General features: G+C 41.5%; 3 protein-coding genes across 4 annotated transcripts; all 3 read right to left on the bottom strand.

Moving 5' to 3' along the window:
- Positions 1 to 2,642: 2,642 nt before the first annotated feature.
- Positions 2,643 to 4,886, bottom strand: Tas2r4 (taste 2 receptor member 4). Its single transcript, XM_048337955.1, has one exon. The coding sequence runs from the start codon at positions 3,853 to 3,855 to the stop codon at positions 2,962 to 2,964; it is 894 nt and encodes a 297-aa protein (XP_048193912.1). The 5' UTR covers positions 3,856 to 4,886; the 3' UTR covers positions 2,643 to 2,961.
- A 563-nt stretch (positions 4,887 to 5,449) lies between these two features.
- Positions 5,450 to 6,831, bottom strand: Tas2r3 (taste 2 receptor member 3). The gene has a single exon (XM_048337954.1). It carries the CDS (start codon positions 6,398 to 6,400, stop codon positions 5,450 to 5,452), a length of 951 nt encoding a protein of 316 aa, XP_048193911.1. The 5' UTR covers positions 6,401 to 6,831.
- A 5,515-nt stretch (positions 6,832 to 12,346) lies between these two features.
- Positions 12,347 to 21,197, bottom strand: Ssbp1 (single stranded DNA binding protein 1). 2 transcript variants are annotated; one of them, XM_048340356.1, is made up of 7 exons: positions 21,135 to 21,197; positions 20,469 to 20,535; positions 19,269 to 19,329; positions 18,158 to 18,298; positions 17,628 to 17,715; positions 15,288 to 15,376; positions 12,347 to 12,500 (listed from the first exon to the last, which is right to left on the bottom strand). In XM_048340356.1, exons 2-7 carry the CDS (start codon positions 20,490 to 20,492, stop codon positions 12,457 to 12,459), a joined length of 447 nt encoding a protein of 148 aa, XP_048196313.1. In that variant the 5' UTR covers positions 20,493 to 20,535; positions 21,135 to 21,197; the 3' UTR covers positions 12,347 to 12,456. The 2 variants fall into 2 exon arrangements, with proteins under 2 accessions (XP_048196313.1, XP_048196311.1); XM_048340354.1 differs by having other exon boundaries at positions 21,139 to 21,197.
- Positions 21,198 to 23,973: the final 2,776 nt, after the last annotated feature.

Genomic DNA, 23,973 nt, shown 5'->3' with positions numbered 1-23,973 from the left:
AGTCAGTATCCTAGATAAGAAAGCAAAACTGGCACAAATAATATTTAAAATAAGTCAGAAGGGGCTGGGGATATGGCCTAGTGGCAAGAGTGCCTGCCTCGGATACACGAGGCCCTAGGTTCGATTCCCCAGCACCACATATACCGAAAACGGCCAGAAGCGGTGCTGTGGCTCAAGTGGCAGAGTGCTAGCCTTGAGCGGGAAGAAGCCAGGGACAGTGCTCAGGCCCTGAGTCCAAGGCCCAGGACTGGCAAAAAAAAAAAAAAAGTCAGAAGTATTGTCACAAAGGTATGTACCTGGTAGGTACTCATTTACCAATAATGTCTACACCCCCAGTCATTTGTCCAGTGTCCCTCTCTCCTTCCTCATGACCCAGGGAGGAGTTCAGTCATACTTTTCCCAGGCCTCATGAATCTATACAGCCATAATTCACAGAATAATCAAGCCTATATAGGGTGTTGACCTCCCATATGCAGGTACGGAGGCACAATTGGTGCCTCTCCTCCTGCTGTTGTCCAATTACTCCATCAGCTCCTTTTCCACTCCCCTCTCCTCACACCATTAATCCACACCACACAGTCACATGCATATATGGAGTCTCTCCTCATATATGTTTCTCCCCATGGGAAACAAACTGTTGCAGCAAGCTCTACAATGGACAATAACCTGTCTTAAGAGTTCACCTCAGATGCATCTGTTCAGGATGGGAATCATTACACCAGCATTACAACCCATTGGACAAACAAACAAACAGGGAATGGAAGGGAAAGGAAAGAAAGGGAAAGGGGAAAGGAGAAGAAAGGAAGAGAGGGAGGGATGAAGGGAGGGAAAGAGAGAGGGAGGGAGAGAGGGAAGGAGGAAGGGAAGGAGGGAGAGAAAGATATGGCATGTTCGAGAAACAAACCTAGAAATGACATCGTTTCTGCTCACTCAATTGGCATAATTTGCTCATGCAATATATCATCTACTTATAAGAGGAAGCTATGAAATAAAATTAGCAGCCAAACTTCTAGTATCTAAAATTTACGATGAAAAAGAGAAAGGACAGATATTAGGGGACCCAGGGAGGCCTTTCCCACTCATTTAGAGTTCTAATCACATAATATACATCAATTATTTTACTAATATTTGTATCTGAGAATCTTCAGATTCTAGATGATGATCACTAGGTTTCCTCCAGGTTTCTGACCATAAAATATTGGTTTGGATAACATTTACTAAATATTGCAGTCAAAATTCTGGTGGCCAGAATATAAAAGTCAGATAATTTGTAAAAGCTGAATAATGATTTATTTAGGTATGTGCCAATAAGCATTTTGTAAATATTGCTTAAGCAGCTTATTTTTAGCTTTATCCATAATTAACCCTTAGTTCCCATTGCAAAAATTGTCCATCTTCAGAATCATTCCATCTTTAGATGTTGTAGGGATATAGCTGACTCCATCTTTTTTTTTTTTTTTTTTTTTTTTTTGCCAGTCCTGTGGCTTGGACTCAGGGCCTGAGCACTGTCCCTGGCTTCTTCTTGCTCAAGGCTAGCACTCTACCACTTGAGCCACAGCGCCACTTCTGGCCGTTTTCTGTATATGTGTTGCTGGGGAATCGAACCCAGGGCCTCCTGTATACAAGGCAAGCACTCTTGCCACTAGGCCATATCCCCAGCCCTGACTCCATCTTGACTAGGGAAACATGGTAGGAAATGTTGGGGGGAATAGATTAGGTCAACCTGACCTCAAAATTCTGCTTCTGTAAATGGCTTGTTTGTTGCTTGCTCTACCCCCTGAATCAATCTCCTACATCTGTGCCATGCTTGCTTCACTTGTTTCTTGCCCTAGTCCCTGTGTCAACCCCCTACATCTGTGTTACGCTTTTACCTTTATAAACCCCAATTTGAGGACTGCTTGGGGTCACAGTGTCAGCGCCCGAGACTGCACTGTGTCCCTGGCCAGTCGGCCATCTTTTTGCTTCCCCAATAAATCCATCTTTTTGCTTGAGACTGTCTCTGAGTGGTGGTCTCTTGGAGGGACGGGGAATCCCCTCCCTCGTACCCCATAACATCAGACAAAAGTTTTTCTGGAACCATCATCTTGTTATTCCAGCCCCATGAAATAACTTCTGCTCAAGAAAGGTGCTGTGCTCAGATGGAAATTGAAGTCAAACGCTCCCATTCATTCAGTAGCTCCTCTTGACTTTGCTCTGGATTCCACATCTTCCAGTGATGCCTAGTGTTTGGTATATTTGCACTCAGATGAGATCACTTTCACTATGTAGAACTTATTTTTGTCCTTAGGGCTAGCTTTCTGGACTTGAGGGTTGTTGTTTTTGGGTTTTTTTTAATACCAATCACTTCTCACCACTTATCAATTCTGACCCTTTTCTCCTCTCCAAACCAAGCCTAGAAATTCAGTGCCAGGGTTTCTAGCTCAGTTGCTGTCTCCCAGCAAAGTTGGTAAATTGTCTTATCTTACAATGTAAACCTATTTCAACTCTTTTCCTTTCCTTTTTTCTCTTGAAATCTTTCTCCTTTTCCTTGCCTTTTTGTGCCGCTCAGTTATGCTTTCTCAATGACCACTTACCTATTGCTCACACCTTACTTCAGGTTCCTGCACTAAACATAAAACATGTAGCTAGTCAAGTGCACAAAAAAATGTACCTTGATGTGGGGGAATCTCTCATTCTACTTCAGTAATTAATGGAGCATTGTGATGCTTTCTATAATCCAGAAATACAACAGCATGTAAAATACATCAGTAACATCGCAACCAAATGCCTTAGAGAATGTACCTTATTTTAAATCATTAGCCCCAAAACGCAGAATTAACTCAAATAAAAGCATTTAAAGACCCAGGATGTCAGATAAGGAATCACAAAATGAATTTCTCAGTTTTTTGGGGAAAACTGCTAACAGAGAAAATCTTGTGCCCAAACTATGAGGTAACCTAGCCATTTACTCTTGAAATTCCACTATTTCTTGAAACAAAGAATCTTCTTTGCTTTGGTTCTCAGTTTGAGATGTGTGAGAATGATTAGAATAGAATGTCCTGGAAGGTAAATAGTAGAAATCATCACACAAATGGCTCTAACACTGAAATCCATCATTACAAAAGAAGGGAGATGGAGCATGTTGGCAACTGAATATGGAATGTACAGGATGAGGAAACAGATCATCAGTTTCATGGCACCTACATGAGCACCAGTTTGCGGATTCCAGAAGCTAGTGGAGTTTCTCTGCATCCTCTGGAGATGTTGTCTCAAGGAATGTATTAGCAAGGAGGCAAACGTCACATTAAGGATAAACTGCAATAATGAGCTCAAGACAAAAGAGATTGCAAAAGTCAAGATGTCCTCCTTGAGGTCAAAGAGCGTGTCATTCCTCCCAGTCACAAATTCAGGAAGATGTGGTAGCAGTCTGACCACAACACACAGGAGGGTAGTGAAGGCAGGTAGCAGCAGACAGCCCAGTAGCATTCTGGTGATCTTCGTGGAGATACTCCGTTTCAGCAGAAGGAACACTGAGCATTGGAAGTTAGTAATCTTCACACAGTACAAGCCATTGAGCAAGGTCACCAACCAGAGACTGCAACAGTCCAAAAATCTCCAACACAACAGGAGAACTGTGAAAGAATACACTGATATTTCAACATTTGACAAGATGCGCAAAGTGTTCAGCAAAATCAATGCCAGCATGAGAAATCTGGTGATGCTCAGGGAGAACAGGATCCTATCCGAAGACGAGATTCTATGGGTTTTGATCCAAGTCTTGTAAATGACCACTGTCATGAAAAGATTCACAAGGAATCCTACAAAATTAGACAGAATGGAGATGCCAAAAAGAGATATATACCATGCTGTGCTCATCTTTGTCCACTGAGGATTCTGCAGTTATGGTGTCGTTAATGGAAGGGACAGAAGAAATACTGAGATATATCAGTATGCATCAGAATCCAACCGAATCCAATCTGTCCTTTTTATTTTCCCAGCATGGAAAATGAACCGTTCACTTTTGGACTAAGAGCCAGCTGCTTTTATTGAGATGCAAATCTTCCAAGGATTGCATTACTAGGTCTTCATTCCTATTCTTTCTTTCCTTAAGAATGCTTAATTAAAACAAACCTGCCGGCACCTGGGAGTCCACCTGTCCAAAAGCCGCAGGGCTAGACAGTCATGGCTGCCCCTAAGAACTTCAGATCCAAATCAGAGAGCTCTAGTCCAGCATTATTCCTGCCACTGTTTCAGAGAGTCATTGCTTATTTTTCACAGAAACCACAGAATGTGGTGGGAACCCTCATGTCGCACTCTGCCACCTGCCTCCTACTTATACATCCACGGAACACCTATAACCTCAACTGCTTTCTCTCCTGCACTCTGCCAATGCTGCAGCCATTTTCTCTAGTGACAGGATACCCTTCCGTTTATGCCTCACTACTTAGAATGATTCACGGCTGCCTAATTATCAAGTTCAAGGACCCAGCCCCCTCCTTAAGACAGTCTTTCATAATCCCATCATTCCACAATTACTTTACATTCTTACATTAGCCACATACATAAATCACTGCCTTACATTCTAGTTTGTTTCTGTGTTTACCTAGAATTTTTTTTTAAATCAGCCTTCTTATGAGTCTTCTTTACAAATCTGGATCTATGGTTAGATCTCATTTGGCTATTTCTTCAGAGGCATTTAACTGTCAATCAGAAAATTCTGGTACAAAATGTACAATCATGCTCCAGTTATAAGTTTGTGGGTCAAACAGCTACCATGTCATTATCTAATCTCTTTGTCATTGTTTGAACCAGAAAGGGCACAATCTTCTTAGCAAATGGTATTAGAAAAAATCACTGAGCCACACATTGGTGGCTAACACCTGCAATCCTATTTATTCAGAAGACTGAGATCTTAGCTGAAGAGCTCAGAGACAGGGCCCAGTCCCAGAGTTCAAGCCCCACTACCGACCAACATAAAAAATAAATAAATAAATAAATAAAAAGGAAGGCTGAGATCTGAGGATTGCAGTTCAAAGCCAGCCTGGGAGGAAAATCCTTGAGATTCTTATCTCCAATTAAACACCAAAAAACCAGAAGTGTAGCTGTGGCTCAAAGTGGTAGAGTGTTAGCCTAAAGCACAAAAGCTCAGCAACAGTGCCCAGGCCCTGAATTCAAGTCCCACAACCACCACCAACAACAACAAAAATTGGAGAGCATTGAATGCAAGAATAGGACATCTCTTATCTATGCTAGCAGTTGAGTGAAAACAAGAGCAATCCTAGATGTGTACACATATATCTCATCCAATCAAGGTGGCAAATTTACATTACCAAATGCAAATAAAAATAAACTAGAACCTAAAGTATGCTAAAGACATCCTTTGAAACAGAGGTCAGGAAGAGCCCAGAAATGGAGCCATGCTGAAGGACTCCCAGGTTCCTGAAGGATTCCCAGGTCCATCCTATTCCCTCTATGGGGAAACAGGTTCTTTAGATCCCGGCTTTAGACAACCAAACTCACATGGGAGCACTGTCACAATAGTCTGCTTCAGCTTGGGGTTCCCCAAAATGAGAATAAATGAGTGGAGAACAGGATACAACATAGTAATAACTTCACCAATCATGACAGCCAGCTTCTTATCTGATAGGAAACGACTCAACAAAAAAATTATAAAGGAAACTAAGTAAAGTAGGAAGAGGAAGAGGAAGGAGAAGATGATCATGATGGCTCTCTTGTGGGCCTCCGTGCTTTGGTCTCTGGAGCTGATACCATTTTGCTGCATCTGCCACATGTGCCTTCCCAGAGAGAGAAAGAGGAGAAAGAAAGAGATCAGAGAAACAACGAAGGGAGGGAGGCTCCACAGATTCCCAAGAGCATGAAACAGATCGTATTCACTTTGCTTCTTTCTGACGTGTTCAGTCTCATTCCCTGCCATACCAATTCCATTGAGGGCAGAATAGATGTTAAATTCATTGATGCGAGACACGGTACTTGCACAGGATAGGAGCAGTGCACCCAACAAAATCAACACAACCACTCTGGAAACTCTCCATTTGAGCCAGAGGAACGTGGGGTGGGAGAAGCTGGCGATTTTCAGGCAGTAGAGAACCCCAAGACAAGTAGCAAGCCAAATGCTCAGTTGGTTTGCAAATGTCCAAGTAATATCAATCATGATCATGGCTGTGCCTGAATGATGAGTTTCATAAGAGAATACTACTAAAAGACCATCAACAAAAATAATCCACAACAGAATGATCCTGGAGAGGGCCAGGCTGGTGATGATGAAGTCAGGCAAGGAGATTTTCTTGCTCTTTAACCAGCTGCTGCCATTGACCAATCCAAGAAACCCATTCCCTAGATTTCCAAGGATGAACTCAATGACAAGCAGAACTAGGAACATCCCCTCAGAGAATTCCAACATGTCAGCAGTTTAGCAGTACTAATCTTTATGATTTCTCTTGATATATGGAATCTCTGCTAATCTTAAATCTTTCTGAGAACTCCCCTTACTACCTAATTGCTTCACTATACCCGTCTCTTGTTTCTGGCTTATTTAGCTTGCCAGACAGCATAGCTTAGTGAATCTTCTCTGACTCGTTCGGATTTGTTTGTCCTCACAGATGACACGAATTGTCATTTCCACCTATCATCTGCAGCTCAGCAGCTCTTTGCAAAAATGCAAAGTGTCCAGGGTCACACAGAGAAGGAAACTAGCTGGGTCATAAAAAAACATGGACGACTTGGATTCAATTTCAAAGGGAACAGGGCCAGCTGGCATGGCAGCTCAGGCCTGTAAACACTAGGGAGGCTGTGGTTAGCAGGACTGAGTTCACAGTCAGCATGGGCTACAAAGTGAGACCTATCTGAAGAGGGAGGGAGGGAGGGAGGGAGGGAGGGAGGGAGGGAGGGAGGGAGGGAGGGAGGGAGGGAGGGAGGGAGGGAGGGAGGGAGGGAAAACAGAAAAAGGAAGGAGGGAGGGAGGAAGGGAGGGCAGAAAAAGGAAGGAAGGAATGAGGGAAGGAGGGAGGGAGGGAGAGAGGGAGTGAGGGAGGGCAGAAAAAGGAAGAACAGGAAGGAAGCCAGGATGGAAGCCAGGTAGGTAGTTGGGGGTAGGGGAGGTGAGAGGCATCCAGAACAGAAAGGTGAGTGGCAAAAAAAATCACTAAGAAGGATGAAAAATCTTATCCCTCTAGGAGGACTTAGAGACATATACAGAAATAGAGCAATGTCAGAATTCCCCCAGTGAGGCACTACCCATCACTCTGGATATAGGTGCATTTAAATTAAGCTCATTACCACCGGTTCTGTATTAGAATGGAAGTTTCAATTTTATATCCTCAAATTACTAAAAAATTAACTTCATTACATTCTCCTAGTTTTTTAGTTTGCTCTTGTCAAATAAGTCTTTAAGTCGGTAAGAATTTATTTTTGCATAAGGTGTAAGACAGATGCAATTTCAGTTTTGTTCTATGCAGACGACACATTTTCTTGATGTCAGTTGTTGAATCATCTATCCTTTACCTAATAATTTATGGTGCCACTTTTAACCAATATTGTTCCACAGAGCATGGTTAGTTCCAATGCCTCTGTTTGTTTTTCCTGCATTAGTAGTATACTTTACCAAAACAGCTTTATCAAAAAAAAATAAATTTAGGGGCTGGGAATATGGCTTAGTGGCAAGAGCGCTTGTCTTGTATACATGAAGCCCTGGGTTCGATTCCCCAGCACCACATATGCAGAAAATGGCCAGAAGTGGCGCTGTGGCTCAAGTGGCAGAGTGCTAGCCTTGAGCAAAAAGAAGCCAGGGACAGTGCTCAGGCCCTGAGTCCAAGGTCCAGGACTGGCAATAAATAAATAAATAAACAAACAAACAAACAAATAAATAAATAAATAAATAAATTTGAAAGCCTTGGTCCTGGCTGGGGATATAGCCTAGTGGCAAGAGTGCCTGCCTCGGATACACGAGGCCCTAGGTTCGATTCCCCAGCACCACATATACAGAAAACGGCCAGAAGCGGCGCTGTGGCTCAAGTGGCAGAGTGCTAGCCTTGAGCGGGAAGAAGCCAGGGACAGTACTCAGGCCCTGAGTTCAAGGCCCAGGACTGGCCAAAAAAAAAAAAAAAAAAAAGCCTTGGTCCACTGTTCTGGGACCTTCACTTATCAATGTATCTTTAGAATCAGCTTAAGTTCACCTGAAGGACCTCTGCAAATTGACCTGAAGTTCTTTTGACCTGTAACATCATCAGCTTGGGGAAACTGACCTCTTTTGTAATTTGCTTCTAATAAACAAAAAATGACAAATCAATGGAGTTAGTCTTCTTTTAGTGTATTCTACTAGTCTGGTAATGTTTTTCATGAAGAACCCAAATGAGATGCTTCAGCAGTGCAGTGTGGGATGCTGACAGCCCAAGTTCCCCACTGCGCTAATGGAGGAGGCCGTGGACTGCACAGAGGCAAATGTCCCTTGATTCCTCAAAAATTCCCACAACATTGACAATCTCAACTCTTAATAAGTAAGCAATAAAATGAGTGCCCTCAAGTTACTCTAACTAGAAAACGCATATCAACATACTCTCACAAAAGAATTGTGACTTACTTTCCTATAGATGATCAGGCTGAGAACCAGAGGTAGTAAGGGGCACTTTTCTCTTCCACTCCCAACTCTTTTCCCAAAACAATCCTATTGCTTACTCAACATCTAGACTGATTCCAAGCACGTCCTGGGACCCTCTCCAGCTTAGCATGCAAAGCCAGTACAGTGTGTGCAACAGGAACAGGCGGTGTTTCTGGACTTGACATGTGAAACAATACAGTGCTTTCTGCTTAGGACAATAGCTGAATGTGATAAGGTCTTAGCTCAGTGCCTGACACATAGTAAGCATGTAAGAAATCTCATCCTCACTATGACTGTTACCTCTGCGGAGATTTCCCTCAAACTCATTGACCCTGGGGATTAGGGCTCATTTCCTACAGTGATTTTCTTGCTGTTTGTCCCATCAATCTTCACAGTACAGAACGCAAATCCTAAAAGAAAATAAGAAAAATGATCCTGCCCTCATTTTCATGTTAATCTAGCTGAACAACATCTATAAAATCCTACACGGAGCTACATGGAGCCAAATGGGTAATTTGAGTAGAAGACAACCCTGCCTCCAAGAATTACATGAGCTCTTTTGGGAACAAGGGGAAGGCTGAATTAATTTTTCCTGAGTTACAAAGGTTAGATTGAAACCCAATTGGCAATAAAAAGTAATCCTTACAAAATAAATGCTTTATTTCCCAAACGGCTACAGAAAAATGTGTTGGGTGTTTTGTGATGTTTTTGAATGAATCATGCAATGACTTGTAAGAAATGGAAGACTGAGAATTGTATTGACAGCAAACAGTGGATCTCATAGAGGGTGGTCCCTCTGGATTGTACAAGAGGTAAATGAAGTATACAAGTGTAAGATGCTATAAACCAGATGACTACAAAAAAATAAAGTGGGAAAGATTTTTTACAAAATGAATGTTGTACTTAGTATAGCATACATATTCATGCTATTACATGTGAGCACAAATAAGAAATGTAACACCCTTTCCAAAAATAATCACATTTTGATGTTTCTCCCTCTAATATATTCAATTTTAACCAGTTGGTTTAAAAAAAAACAAAACAAAAACAAGAGTAACATCACAAATGCTGTTTGACACTTTTCACTTTTGTAGGCCATTTTTCTTTAACAAGTCCAAAATTAAAGTCATAGGGCAGTTTTCTGCAAGCTTATGCCGATACTATCACATGAAAAAAAGGAAAATACCTCCAAAACTTGCATTAGTATTCCCTTAAAGACTTAGATTTCACAAGACTGCTACAAACCTGAAGTAGTCTGGGAATAGCAGAAAGTTTCTCAACAACGGGCTGGGAATATGGCCTAGTGGTAGAGTGCTTGCCTCGTATACATGAAGCCCTGGGTTTGATTCCTCAGCAGCACATACATAGAAAACGGCCAGAAGTGGCACTGTGGCTCAAGTGGTAGAGTGCTAGCCTTGAGCAAAAAGAAGCCAGGGGGCTGGTAATATGGCCTAGTGGCAAGAAAGCTTGCCTCATATACATGAAGCCCTGGGTTCAATTCCCCAGCACCACATATATAGAAAACAGCCAGAAGAGGCACTATGGCTCAAGTGGCAGAGTGCTAGCCTTGAGCAAAATGAAGCCAGGGATAGTGCTCAGGCCGAGTCCAAGCTCCAGGACTGGCAAAAAAAAAACCTAAGGTACCTGAGTGAGAAAGGCAGCTTAATAGCAAGTGTGAGTGGATTGGGGCCACTGGGCCAGCAGAATCAATACATAAGTAGAAGACAACCTGACTCTGGAAACAGTACTGCCTCCCTTGTCTCGTGGCTATTCAGGGTTGAAGAAACAAGAGGCACTCTCCAGTGAGAAAGCAGGGAGGAGAGCCCATGGCCCACTGCAGGTTCACAGCAACCTTCCTGGACCTGCGGCATGGAGACCATCTCCAGTGGAGAGCTGGGACAAGAGCCCCGTGGCCCACAGTCACTCATGATGACATTTCCTGGGCATGCAGGATGCACTTGCTAATCTGCCTCTGCATTTTGGACTCAAAAAATAGTAATGAGAATTACTCTTGGTTGTTCTGGACAACACATTCATCACTTTAAAAAGGAATACTAACATACATAACATCTCACATGTTAAGAAGTATAAAAGGTGATTTTTTAAAAACAGACCTAGGCTAAATTATTAGCCTAAGTGGCAGGAAAAAAAATAAAAGGACTCATAGATGAAACCTAGTTTGTACTATTCCTAGGCAAAGACTATATTAAAAACTAAAGAACTCTTATCTCGGGCTGGAGATGTGGATCAAGTGGCAGAGTGCCAACTCTAAGCGAGTAAAGACAAGAACATGAAGACCCGAGTTCAATCACTGGACTCAGCATTTAAAAACACCTCTATCTTTCCTCAAAAGAAAGAGCTGTTCACATGTGCAGGAAATACTTACAAAAGTCAAGGGCCCAGAGAATAGCAGGTATATTTTGAACCTGTTCAGAGACTACCATGACCTAAGGTACAGTGAGCATGATACATTAGGCAAAGGGGAACAAATCTGTAAGCTGCTCTGAAGCCGGGGACAGAAGAGCAACAGAAAGCGGGATTTGTGAACAATACCACCTGCTCAGAAGTAGCCACCTTCTGGAAAATGCAGGCAAGTCTGGAGAGGACTTACACAGACTTTGAAAACAAAGACACACTGAAAAGCCAGGTTTATACCATCTTTATTGGTAAATTACTAGCATTCTCTAAGCTCCTCAGTTTTACAATAAAATTGAATATATATATGTAATTGTGTATATGCGTATGCGTCCAATCAGAAACCATGTGGAGGGAAAAAAATTCAGTGGCTGAGGCTCTTTAGAGAGGCAATGTGAAAGGCATTTAGGGGGAATCCTTGGGCGGGGCATGCAGCTCAATGGGAGACTATGATGTTGCTGAAACCTTCAAAGCTGTGGGTTTAATACTCGGAATCACAAAACAAATAAACAATCAACCGATCTCTGCCAAGGAGTTCCAAAGGAAACTTTATCCTAAGATAGAGATAATAGAAACAGGGCATCTGGAGATGAGCTATTTCATCTCTAGCTATATGACAAGTCTCTATTACTGATAAACCACATCTCATACATGCTATAGAGAAACAGTCCAAAACCAGAAGATGTTAATGAAGTAGTTAAGTCTTGAATGGGTTTAAGTTGGGTACTAACCCCTATACTAAAGCTCAATAATCCAATGGGCTCATTCACTTGTCAGTGTTTCTTGAGTGACTCTTTTGTGCCAAGCTCTAGTGAGCGTTCAGATACACAGAGAGCCGGTCCTTGCCTTCAGTGCTATAGACCAAAAGGTAAGAAAATCAATATCTGCAACTATGGGGTAAATGTCTGACATACAGTAGTGCTCAATAAATTACTGAATAACTGAGTCAATACTGTCATAGAAGTGTACCTATATATTTTTTAAAAACCTTCTGGATGCCAAGTTAGCCTGGGTAGAAAAATCTGAGAGACTGTAATTTCCAATTAACTAGCAAAACGCCAGAAGTGGAACGCAGCTCATGTGTAGAGTGTCAGCGTCAGCCATGAGCAAAAAAGCCCAGCAAGATCACGAGGTTCTGAGTTCAAGTGTAGAATGTCAGCCATGAGCAAAAAAGCCCAGCAAGGTCATGAGGTCCTAAGTTCAAGCCCAGTGTAGGCACAAAAACAAACCAACAAAAAAATGCAGATGGATAAACCTGGAAATATTACAATCAATAGAATCTACCAAGGTTTATGCCACAAAACCAAGAGAAGAAATGTCTGTTAGGAAAAATATCACTCACTTTACATGAAAGAGCATTTTAATCATTGTCCTTAGAAACTACAAAGACTATACATGATTTGGAAATGAGGCTGTACCAAATACTGGCCCAGGAAGAATCGTCCACACTATGACTTTTCTCTTGGCTGGTCACTCAGAAATATAATGTTATCTGTAAAGAAGTCAAAATATAAACATTATTTTCAGAACTTTTCTCCATTTCATTTAATAATATTCATCTAATACGGTTACAAGTTCTTTAAAAATCAAGTGACTTTGGCTACATTTGAGAGCAGCATATAAAGTAGGCAAAAATTGGAGCTAAATGCTGGGCTTCAGTTGGCTATTCAACCGCTCAGAATTTGTAAGAAGAGTTGAGAATTTCCTGTATTTGCTGAAGACGTTATGATTTTCCCAGCAAAAACTTCTTTTAAGAGAACTAGACACAAGTTTGGATGCTTGACAGATAACAGGACTGAGCAGAATTTCAATGACATTTGAAAAAATAAGTTGTTTTGATCTGTGGTCCTGTCATGAAGCCAGGCTGCACATCCACAGACGACCAACACATTCCACACACAGACTTTATGTCCACAAGGAAAGAAATCCACACATGACCTTGTAGGTCATGTTTGCAAGTAAGTTTAAAGGCTCATGGAAAAATTTGCTCTGAAATTTTAAGATAATGATATTTTTTATAAACTCATTTTGGTGAAAATCTTTACATAAATACTACAGAACATACTTTTTTTTTAACCAAAATCCTTAGACAATACTCTGAAAGTTATCCTAAAGGGAGGTAGCTAAAGACAAGCAAAGAAAAAAGCATTTCCTGTATAACGCTAAAAAAGACTACACACAAAGTGGTTACTATATAAGGACTTAACATTTGTTCATAACTTCATAAACTGAGTCTTCTTGAAAAGAGATTATTAGAACTCAGATTACTGTGAAAGAACAATGCCATCTACTGGTGGTTATTTGTAAGAATGATACCTGGGCAATGAAATGATGATCTATAAAACTGATCAAGCAAATTAAATTCTATTTTTTCCATTTAAACAACACTGAAGGTCTACTCAGTCTTACTATCAGTCATAAACATATAGCCAATCAACCATGTTAGCAAAAAATGGTGACAAGATAAAGCAAAAAAATAGAAGATCTGAAGTCCTTTTTAGTTTGGTTCATAACAACCCAACAATTAAAACAATTCTGTCCATCTACATATGCAGCTTACAGTGGAACATAAACAAGTAGGTAAATAGCTACACTGTTTTTCAAAACCATTACACGTCAGAAAAATGCATGCATATTGCTTAGAACCAATCATAATTTACCAGTATGTAATGTAACTAAGACATGAGCTCCAGAGCAAAGAATAAGACAAAAGGAAAATCTGCACTAAAATTGACACTAAATAGGTAAGCTTTTTTTTTGTCATTTCTCCTTCAACAATGCAGCATAACAATTTACATGTCAATTGCATTATATTATGTTATAACCTAGAGATGATTTACTTAAAGTACATGAAAGGACGCACATAACTTATATGTACACCAATAAGGAGCTTGAGCATTCCCTGGTTTGGTGTCAGTGGGTACCTGGAACCAAATCCCTAAGCAATGTCTAGGTGTATCTGTTTCTGTTACAAATAGAGTAAGAAGAATCTTAATTATTCAAGGTTATATTAAATTAAAATATACATTTAAATACTTTATTATTTGGCTTTTAGATTTTTTTTTAAATTCACTACTGGTGAATGAAGCCAGAGTCTACAGGGCACTCTACCACTTGAACAACAGGCACTTTGGGGGTTCGCTTTATTTTCTAATTTGCTTTTTGTTTGTCTGATTTTGAGGCAGAGTCTTAATAACTTTGCCCATGCTTGGCAGGAATCCTCAATCTTTCTGCCTCAGCCTCCTGAGTACTAGGATTATAGACATGGAAATGGAAAAGCCAAGCTCAAAGAAAGAAGAACTATGTGAAATTTCATAGGATAACAAGTTTGTTTTCTTTTTCTAGGAAGATGGTAGCAATCAAACTGTTATAGTACTTAGATTCCATCAATCCAAGCATAACTCAATAATTTAGTATCAAAAAATATTTAATATTAACTTAAAGGAGACCAAAAGGTTACCTAGTTTCAAAAGACTTAGGAATTTTTCACAAAACTTTGAATACTTTTCTACATAGATATTATCTTTGTTAATTTTCTTCAAGGTTTATGTATCTACTTTCTACATTCTTTTGTAACTTAAAAACAAAAGTAAAAGTTTCAAGTAGAAATTAAGCATATTAGGTTCCAAGGAGGTTCTGGATAAATCTACATAAATTTCTAATGGCACTCACATTAATACCATTGTCTAGACACATATTTAAGCTATGTTCTTTTAAAACAAAACAATGAAAACAAGGAGAGGGTGGCTACATCTGCAATTCGAGTACTAGGAGGCTGATATGCAAGGATCACAGTTCAAAGCCAGTCTGTGTACAGGAAAATCTTTAAGACTCTTATCTCCAATTAACCATTAAAAAGGAAATTCCAGAAGTGGAGCTACGATTCAAGTGGCAGAGCCAGCCTTGAGCAGAAAAGCTAGGCAACAGCAGAGGTCCTGAGTTCAAGCCTCAGTATTGGCAGGGCGCGCACGCACGCACGCACGCACGCACGCACACACACACCAGTGAGATTAAGATTTTCTAATACTCAACAGTAAGTACATCAATGAACAATTCATGCTATACTTAACCAAGAAATTACTTTAGAACCACAACTGTGAATACAGAGACAATTTCCAAAAGGTATACATAAAGGCAGAAACTACCAGCAGAAAAAAGACTGACTTTCTGATGAGCTGCCAAAATCTTGTAATCATAAGTATCATAGCCCAAATAAAATTAAAACACACCCAAACATTTAAAGAGAAAAAGAAAACAACCATTGCCATGCTCTTCTTACCAGCTATGATTGTTGTTGCCTGGCGCCTCACGTTATTTTTATCCATGTATTCACCATAGTCTACTTTTCCTTCCACATAAATTCGAGACCTGGGATAAATAAAACTTAAGTTTTCAATATGGAAATTCTAACAGGCTTCGCAAGAGTCAGATTGGGGTGGTAATGAGTATACTCTACGGATGTAGAGTCTTCATCTTTTATGCGATCATTTCTCAAAGTTCAGTTACGAATACTTGAACACAATGTGCAAACAGATTTGATACATTTAGTTACCAAAGCATGGTGGTACATGCCTGTAATCCCAATGACTGAGACTGAGGCAGGAGGATCACAAAGTCAAGGATGGCTTGGACAAATTAGAGAGAGATTCTCGGTCAAAAGTTAAATTTCAAAAAAAAATCCTGGAGATATTGTGCAATAGTAGAACACTTGCCAAGTATGCAGCAGGCCCTGGCTTTCTGGCTTGGTTCTCAGTATCCACCCCTACACACACAAACATGTTATCCTTCAGCAATTTTTTTTTAAGTGACCTATGACCATCAACATAGAATAGCAAATAGCAGCACCATTGCAACTCTATTCCCAATGTGTCATTTTCTTAAACCTTTGCTTTGAACTCCCTTACAGAGAAACATTAAGGCCCATGACCTTATTCTTCAAGGACAAAGATGATTCATATTCACAAGAGAGGTTTTCTGCTTAGAACAGGCTCACGTAAATTACTACAACTGTTTCTATACTATCTGGAAGACAGAACTAGGTGACAGTATTTATGTTTTTCATTTATACAGAGATTTTTTGATAATACTGGAGTCTTGAACTCAGGGAGGGCCTTGGGCTTGCTGGACAGATGCTCTACCTCAAACACCACCACCAGCCCTTTTTCTTTAGCTATATGGGGAATAGGGTCTTGCCTTTATGTCTGGACATGACTGGGATGGTGGGCATGTCCCACTATGCCCAGCTCTTGGTTGGCTACGATAGGGTCTCCTAAATGTTTGCCCAGACTGGCCTCATACGGTGACTGTCCTGATCTCAGCTAGATCAGTAGCTGGAACTTGAGGTGTGAGGCACCACAGCTGACTATGATTTAGAAGGGTATAATATGACCACAATAGAAACATGACCAACTAATGAAATAATGACATATACAAGAGAAAATACAGATTCCCCAACCAGGTGGAATTGTATGCTGAGCTTTTCCTACCCTATATGTGCGTATGTGTGTGTGTGTGTGTGTGTGTGTATACATATACACACACATACATAAAGGACAAGGGAGACACAAAGAAAGAAAAGATACAGTTAATGAAAAGACATGGGAGTTTTAATCATTGCTGAAATTACTTTTCACAAGGTATATCTGTCTTCTAGAAAACATTTTTTCTAAGCATATTAGCTTTTAAGGCAATGCCCTTTTGTTCTAAGAGTCTAGAAAGAATACTTCTATACATAATCAATCCAAGAATTACAAAAGGAAAATAGTAATAAGCCTTAGAGAATTCTCAAACATCAAATAACTGCTGAGAATATTCTCACACGCTGCTGTGCGGACTTCAGATTCTGTACCCTGGGCGTCACGCGGATGCCCGGCAAAGAGGCTATCCTCCCACCCCCACTCCCCCTCCCCGCCCAAGGCCCCTGGTCACACAGGCATCGACCTCCTAAAAACAAGTGTTAACAGAGGCCCCTACTCCACCTTCTCATCTGCCTAATCCACTTCTGTCTATGTATGTACCTTGTTGGCTCTACATTTTAAGTTCTTAGAAACCTACAGCCATGATTAAAATTTCCATTTTGAGACACTTACACACAGTGACATTCCATGTGGTTGGCATTAAAAAATTACCAAGTAGGGCTGGGGATATGGCCTAGTGGCAAGAATGCTTGCCTCGTATACATGAGGCCCTGGGTTCAATTCCCCAGCACCACATATACAGAAAACGGCCAGAAGTGGCGCTGTGGCTCAAGTGGCAGAGTGCTAGCCTTGAGCACAAAGAAGCCAGGGACAGTGCTCAGGCCCTGAGGCCAAGCCCCAGGACTGCCCCTCCCCCCCCAAAAAAATTACCAAGTACCTCTTTTATTGTTTTATTCTAAGTGTTTTGGATGGGGGAAGCAGGGGACTATGATCTTACTGTGTTGTGGCCAGGACAGGCCTTGAACACACATTCCTTCAGCCTCGGTCTTTCCAGGGCTGCGAATACAAGTACGTGCTACTACGCCCACCTAACGAGTACCTCTAAATGTAACTAATCAGAGGCATAGGTAGAGTAAGTGTTTCTGGCTATGAGAACACTTTGCATCCATTTAATCCCAAAGGCCCTTCCTTCTTTAACTTACCCCTTTTTCACATACTGATATGCCACGTCTCTAATGCCTGGTCGGAACACTGATATTCTGTGCCACGTTGTCTTTTGATTGACATCTCCTAAATCATGGGTACAGGAAACATGATTACAAATGCCAGTAGACAAGATGAATGCCCAATGGACCAAACACTCAGCAAAACCAAACTCATAGTTTCCATAAGAACAGAACAGAATGAAATAAGACAAACTCTATGTAAACCTAGTTTATGTCTACTTAGGTAACTAGCAATAAATCATGTCTATTTGTTTGGTGATAAGAATAAAAAGGGGCTGGGGAGATAGCCTAGTGGCAAGAGTGCCTGCCTCGGATACACGAGGCCCTAGGTTCGATTCCCCAGCACCACATATACAGAAAAACGGCCAGAAGCGGCGCTGTGGCTCAAGTGGCGGAGTGCTAGCCTTGAGCGGGAAGAAGCCAGGGACAGTGCTCAGGCCCTGAGTCCAAGGCCCAGGACTGGCCAAAAAAAAAAAAAGAATAAAAAGGAAGGCTTTTATACTCACCCGTTTGGTATGTTTCACTTTCCCCTGATCGCCACATTTCATTTGTTGCTAGAGAAAATATTGTGACTGGATTTTTTCCTTCCACTTGTCTCAGGACAGGGTCCTGACCCACTCGCCCAAGTAACTGCACACGATTCAGAGCTGAAATGTAATATGGAGATCAAACAGAACTGTGTACTTACACTACGGACCAAAGTTTCTGTCCCTCTCAAAATTTGCTTCTTCAACATACTGCCCCAATCTGACAGCATAATAGAGGGCAGATAGATAATTAGGTTTAGAAGCGGTCTTGAGGGTGAAGCCTCTATGATGAGATTAGTGTCCATATCTGAAGAGGAAAGGATCAAAGCTTTCTCTCTCCAGCAAGTGAGGGCAGAAAAGGCAATGTGTACAAGAGAGGAGGGAAGCCTGTCAGTGCCAGCCCAACCACACTGGTGCCCTAACCCTGGATCCCTAATTTGCAGAACTGAAAAACAAAAGCCTGTTTTTTTATTCACTATGGTAATTCACTAGAGTAGCCAAAGCTGACTATGAAATCCACACACTTGAGATCAAAACATACAGAGAAGAAACTGCTACAAATACTACTTTAACTCTAGTCTCTGTTTTAAACGAATCAAGTTACAGAAGACCAGCAAATAAGTTAATGGAACAAATAAAGGAAGCCTGAGAGGGAGAAAAGGGGTTAATATGGCAAAAACAGAGAATATCACCCCACAAAACAAACTCTTTATCTTAAATTCTTCTTCAAGGTATTTTTAAGCAACTGTGGAGCTAAAAGAACAAATCTGAGGCTTAAGTCTTTATTACAAAAAGGAGTATTCTGGGAAAAAAACTATCTTTCACAATCTGTCCAACATAACCATGCAAGATACAGATAACCAAATATTACTTGAAGAAATTCTTTCACAACAGTGAGCAAGTAGTCTCTGGCTAAGAAGGAAACTGACACTAGGTGCCCACAGCCTAATGGGACAGATCTGAAGAACAAATGCGTGGGCCAGAAGCATGATGGCTAGCAGAGTTAAATTCAGCACATCTCTTCTCTAGTTCTGAGATTACTAGCACAGTACCACAAAGAACACTGTAAACATAGAAAATAGCTACTTACATCTTTCCAGAACCAAACTGGTGGCTATTTCAGACTCATGTCTTACAAACTGACGAAGCACCTGGAAAGGGGTGGGGGCGGGGGGGGGGAGGCCATATAAGTCACACAGTCATCAGTAAAAGATATTTACTGCCAAATAACAGCAGTAAGTAAAATTAAATATATAAATACACACACACACCACTTTAGTGGTACTGCTATTTGAACGCAGGGCCTTGTGCTTGCTGGGCTGGAACTCTACTGCTTGAACCATGTCCACAGCCCAATTCCTACTTTAGAGCTGAGGAAACTTAAGCTCAGAGAGAGTAATATGCTCAAGATCCTGTAGAAGTAAAATGGTAATTCATGACTTGTGAATTTGTGATGATGCGGAGACTTGAGCTGCTCTCCTCACTGTAGGAAGATGGAAGGGGAACATTTAGTGACAGAAGTAGATAGATGGCCAATAAAGGAACCATAATACCTTATTTTTCAAGTGATAATCAATGATTCTAAGTCCTCAAATCATTAAATGCCTTAAATGCTCACTAAATGATCTAAATGCAAGTTACACAAGTTTTCCATAGGAGAGATTCCCACTCTGAGAATATTTTGTGTGTGTGTGCTGGTAGTGAGGGTTGGTTTTACTCTACTCAAGTCTGGCATTCTACCACTTAAACCACACCTCCAATTGCAGATGATTGGTGGTTAACTGGAGATAAGAGACCCCACAGACTTTCCTGCATAAACTGGATTCAAAAAGCAATCCTCAGACCTGCCTCCTATAGTGCTGATTACAAGAATGAGCCACCAGCACCCTGATTTATAAATATACTTTAAAATATTTGATTTAGGGCTGGGAAGGTGGCTTCCTAGCAGTGCTTGCCTAGCATGCATGAAGCCCTGGGTTCAATTCCTCAGTAACACATAAACAGAAAAGGCCAGAAGTGGTGCTGTGGCTCAAGTGGTAGAGCGTTAGCCTTGAGCAAAAGAAGCTCAGGGACAGTGCTCAGGCCCTGAGTCCAAGCCCCAGGACTGGCAAAAAAAAAAAAAAGCTATAACAAACATTACATAGCAAAAGTCATACTCAACCCGATCACAAACACACAGCAATGGATAAGTAGGCGTAAAAGTTTTTTACCCTTGCAGCCAAATGCTGCCTAAGAAATTCTTACCATGGCTGATAACAAAGTGCACCATAAATACTGAAAAATAACTAACCTGTAGCACAGGTCTCCGAAACATGGCTTCTGGTTTCTTTTCTTACAATCTAATATTTCGGACTTTCCTGAAAGGGGAAAGGAGGATAAATTAAACACCACAATTTACAGCAACAGCATAAGATGCCTAGTTCTAAATACGTAACTGGACTGAGGTTTTCTGCAGGCCCAAGTGGCACCAGACTCATCAATATCCTTGGCTTGTGTAATCAGGATCCCTTCCTTTACTCTTTCCTCACCCTTGTGTCTTTCTGATCCCACTTAACTCCTCTTCCTGCTCCAAGCCATATAAAAGGAGTTCTGAGTTGACCACGCTGCCTCTCAGATTTCAGGGGAATGCAAGCTCCTTTAAGGGAATTTTGTATAATTTGCTCGCTACTGTCACATCCTAAACCCCCACATTCGTTCCTAACACAGAGATGAAGGCTCGATAAGCATTACTGTCGGTAAGGTTATTAAATCCGAAATCCGCCGCTACTATTGCTGTCCTCCTCAGTCCCAGCGCTCCCCGGCCCCAGCCTCGCGCCCTTCCCCTAAGGTGACGTCCCCACCCGGCCTCGAGTAGGAGGGCGGGAGGGTGTCGGCCCGGGCCGGTAGGAAGGGCGGACGGTCAAGCGCCATAGCCTGTGAGCCCCGCACAAAAGCACATGCGGACCAAACCACTCACGCACTTTCGCGTCTCCGCGTCTCTCCACCTTCCCCAAGCGCGCCCGGACCGACGACCCCTAGCTATGGCGTCACTTCCGGCGCACAGAGAAGATGTCACGGGCGCGCGGGAAACGGTGACACCGGAAGTTCCGCGTGCGTGCGTGCGCCGCGGACATGCTGCCGGCTCGCACGGCCGAGCCTAAGCCCCCAACTCGAGAGTTCCGGGAACTTCTTCGCGGGAGGAGGGGGTGGAGCGGATTACCGCCACCAGGTGGTGAGTGCCGCGGAGTTCAGGGTCGCCATTGCAATGCAATTATTTTAATGAGGTTTCCGATGAGCTAAAAGTAGGTGAAGCTGAGGGAAAAAGTTCCCCTTACTGGACGGGGAGGGGCCGTGGGAGGGAGCGGGGGACGGGACACGCAATTCCCAAAACCATTAAAAATAAAAATCTGAAGGAATAATGTGCACGCCAGAAGAAAAGAGGAAAAATAATTGAAAAGACAACCAAGAGAAATGCTTCCATGTGCCATTTTTAAATGCACGAATTAATAGGAGAAAAAGTGAAATTCAGATTTTAATGAAATACGAGACTCAAACCATTTGGGGCTTGAGGTGTGAGTAGGCGTGTGCATCTTTAGATACACGGTTTTATGTTTGTTTGGTTTTTTTCAGAAACGTTATAATAGCTGGAGGAATTTTTGCAATTTCCAGAGAGGACATATGAAGACTCACAATGTTGTCCTAAATTTGGTTTATTTAAACCACCAAAATCGGAGTATAATTTTACTTTCTGGCTTTGGTGGAAGGAAACTGTATTTTCAGTCTTCTTCCTCCTCCTCCTCCTCTTCCTTTCTTTCCTCCTCCTCTCCTGCCATGTGCTACTTGGCATCATGGTTGCCCTCAGACCCCTGGTGAAGCCCAAGGTTGTCAAAAGGAAGTCCAAGAAGTTCATCCGCCGCCAGTCAGGAAGTTAAAGTTAAGCCTGTCAGAACCCCATGGGCACTAACAACACCATGCGGAGAAGATTCAAAGGGCAGATCTTGATGCCTAACACCGGTTATGGAAGCAACAAGGAAACAGAGCACATGCTGCCCAGTGGCTTCCACAAAGTCCTGATCCCCTCTGTCCAGGATCTGCAAGTGCTGCTCATGTGTAAAAAGTGTTACTGTACCGAGATGGCCCAGTCTTTCCTCCAAGAACTGGAAAGCCATTGTGGAAAGAGCAGCCTAGATGGTCATCAGATTCCCCACTCCTAATACCAGGCTGTGCTTAAATAAACCACAGAAACTGCGAAAAACAAATATATATACACTTTCAAATCTACCATTACATTCTGATGGGGAATCCCAGAAACCTTTTCATACCGTGTGTGTGTATGTATGTATGTATGTATATATATATATATATTCACACACATGAAATTTTACATAACTGTATACTTTCTATAGTTCATTTCTGGTCCCAGAAAAGGATTTCATAATGTGTGGTGGCAGCATTGTGGCTTTAATCAGTGTTATTCTCTGATACTGATAGGTGAATTCAGAACTTTCATCATTTGCAAAGTTCAATGAGAAAAGGAAGTATATGTTCTATATACTCAGACATGCAAAGTTACCCTGGGCCCTGCCTTTATTGCCCCCTAAATCAGAAGTTTCAGCTATGGGCTTCCATGGGTAGAGACTAGGGGTAGCAATGCTTTATCATAAAGAGCTTTGGGCAATTTCGTTACTGTAAAAGCATTTTGGAAATTTTAATCAAGTACTCACTTTGCTTTTGAATCCATTTTCCTAAAGTCTCAAGTGCTTTTCCCTAAACGGATATATTTTAAGGTGGTTCAAAAGCAATTTTAGCAATACTTTGTAGTTATGATGGCTATTTTTTAAACCTATCAGCCTGACAAATTTTTATGTTATTCAGGTTGAGATTACAGTTCTTCTAGAGATTAAAAGGCTTGTTCAGGCTAGAAAGTTGACATTTGCCTTTGAGTACTTATCTTTCTATAGCTTTAGATAAATCTGCTCTTCGAGTGAGTTCATGTATTAGAACTTCGACCAACAGAATACAGTGTATTTCTCACCATCATGTCTTGGCAGCTGAGGGTCAAGATCCAGATTTGTGTTTGGGAAGTACAAGAAAATTGTTCATCAAGTTCTCACTTTGCTTTTAAATCAGTTTTCCTGAAGTCTTGTAACAGCTGTTGGAAAATTACAGCACTTATACCTAAACTGATTGTTAGAACGTATTTTGAGGTGGTTCGAAAGATGTTTAGCAATACTTTATAGTCATGATGACATCTATAGAAGAGCAACATATTTCCCAATGTGTTTAAATTCAGTTCTTTTATTGTCAGCAGCCTGATGATGTTAATGACCTAATTGTGGTTGTTGAGTTACAAAAGCAGAACTTACTCAACGAAGGGGAAATGTCCAAGTGAAACAGAAGGGATAAAATCAAAACCCAGTGAGACTCAGTTTCTCTCACACTCCATACTACCTGTGCACCTATGGGTTATTTGGACAATGCACTGCTACCATGGCACCCAGTGGAGAGGGGAGAGAGGTGCCAGGAATCTGGCACCAGTCCATTAAGCCATGAAACTGGTCTATGAGCAACGGAATGGAGAAAGCATCATAGACCCTTCTAGCGATAGTGTGCAACCCAGAAGGCAAGTTTAACCAAAGAATGTCTGGACTGTACGTGGCATACACCTAAAAATGTGCCTGTTTCTACACCACAGGCAGGGTGAAGCTTTCACTGAGTATAGTATAAAGGATACAGGGATGGTGTTGGACATAAAAGTGACAAAAGGTCAGCTAATCCCAGCTGGGCATCAACAGCCCATGTCTATAATCCTAGCT

The sequence above is a fragment of the Perognathus longimembris genome, chromosome 2 (assembly GCF_023159225.1).
Source record: "Perognathus longimembris pacificus isolate PPM17 chromosome 2, ASM2315922v1, whole genome shotgun sequence".
Taxonomy (NCBI): Eukaryota; Metazoa; Chordata; class Mammalia; order Rodentia; family Heteromyidae; genus Perognathus; species Perognathus longimembris.
The sequence above is the reverse complement of the archived record's forward strand: the minus strand, read 5'-3'. Positions and strand labels throughout refer to the sequence as shown.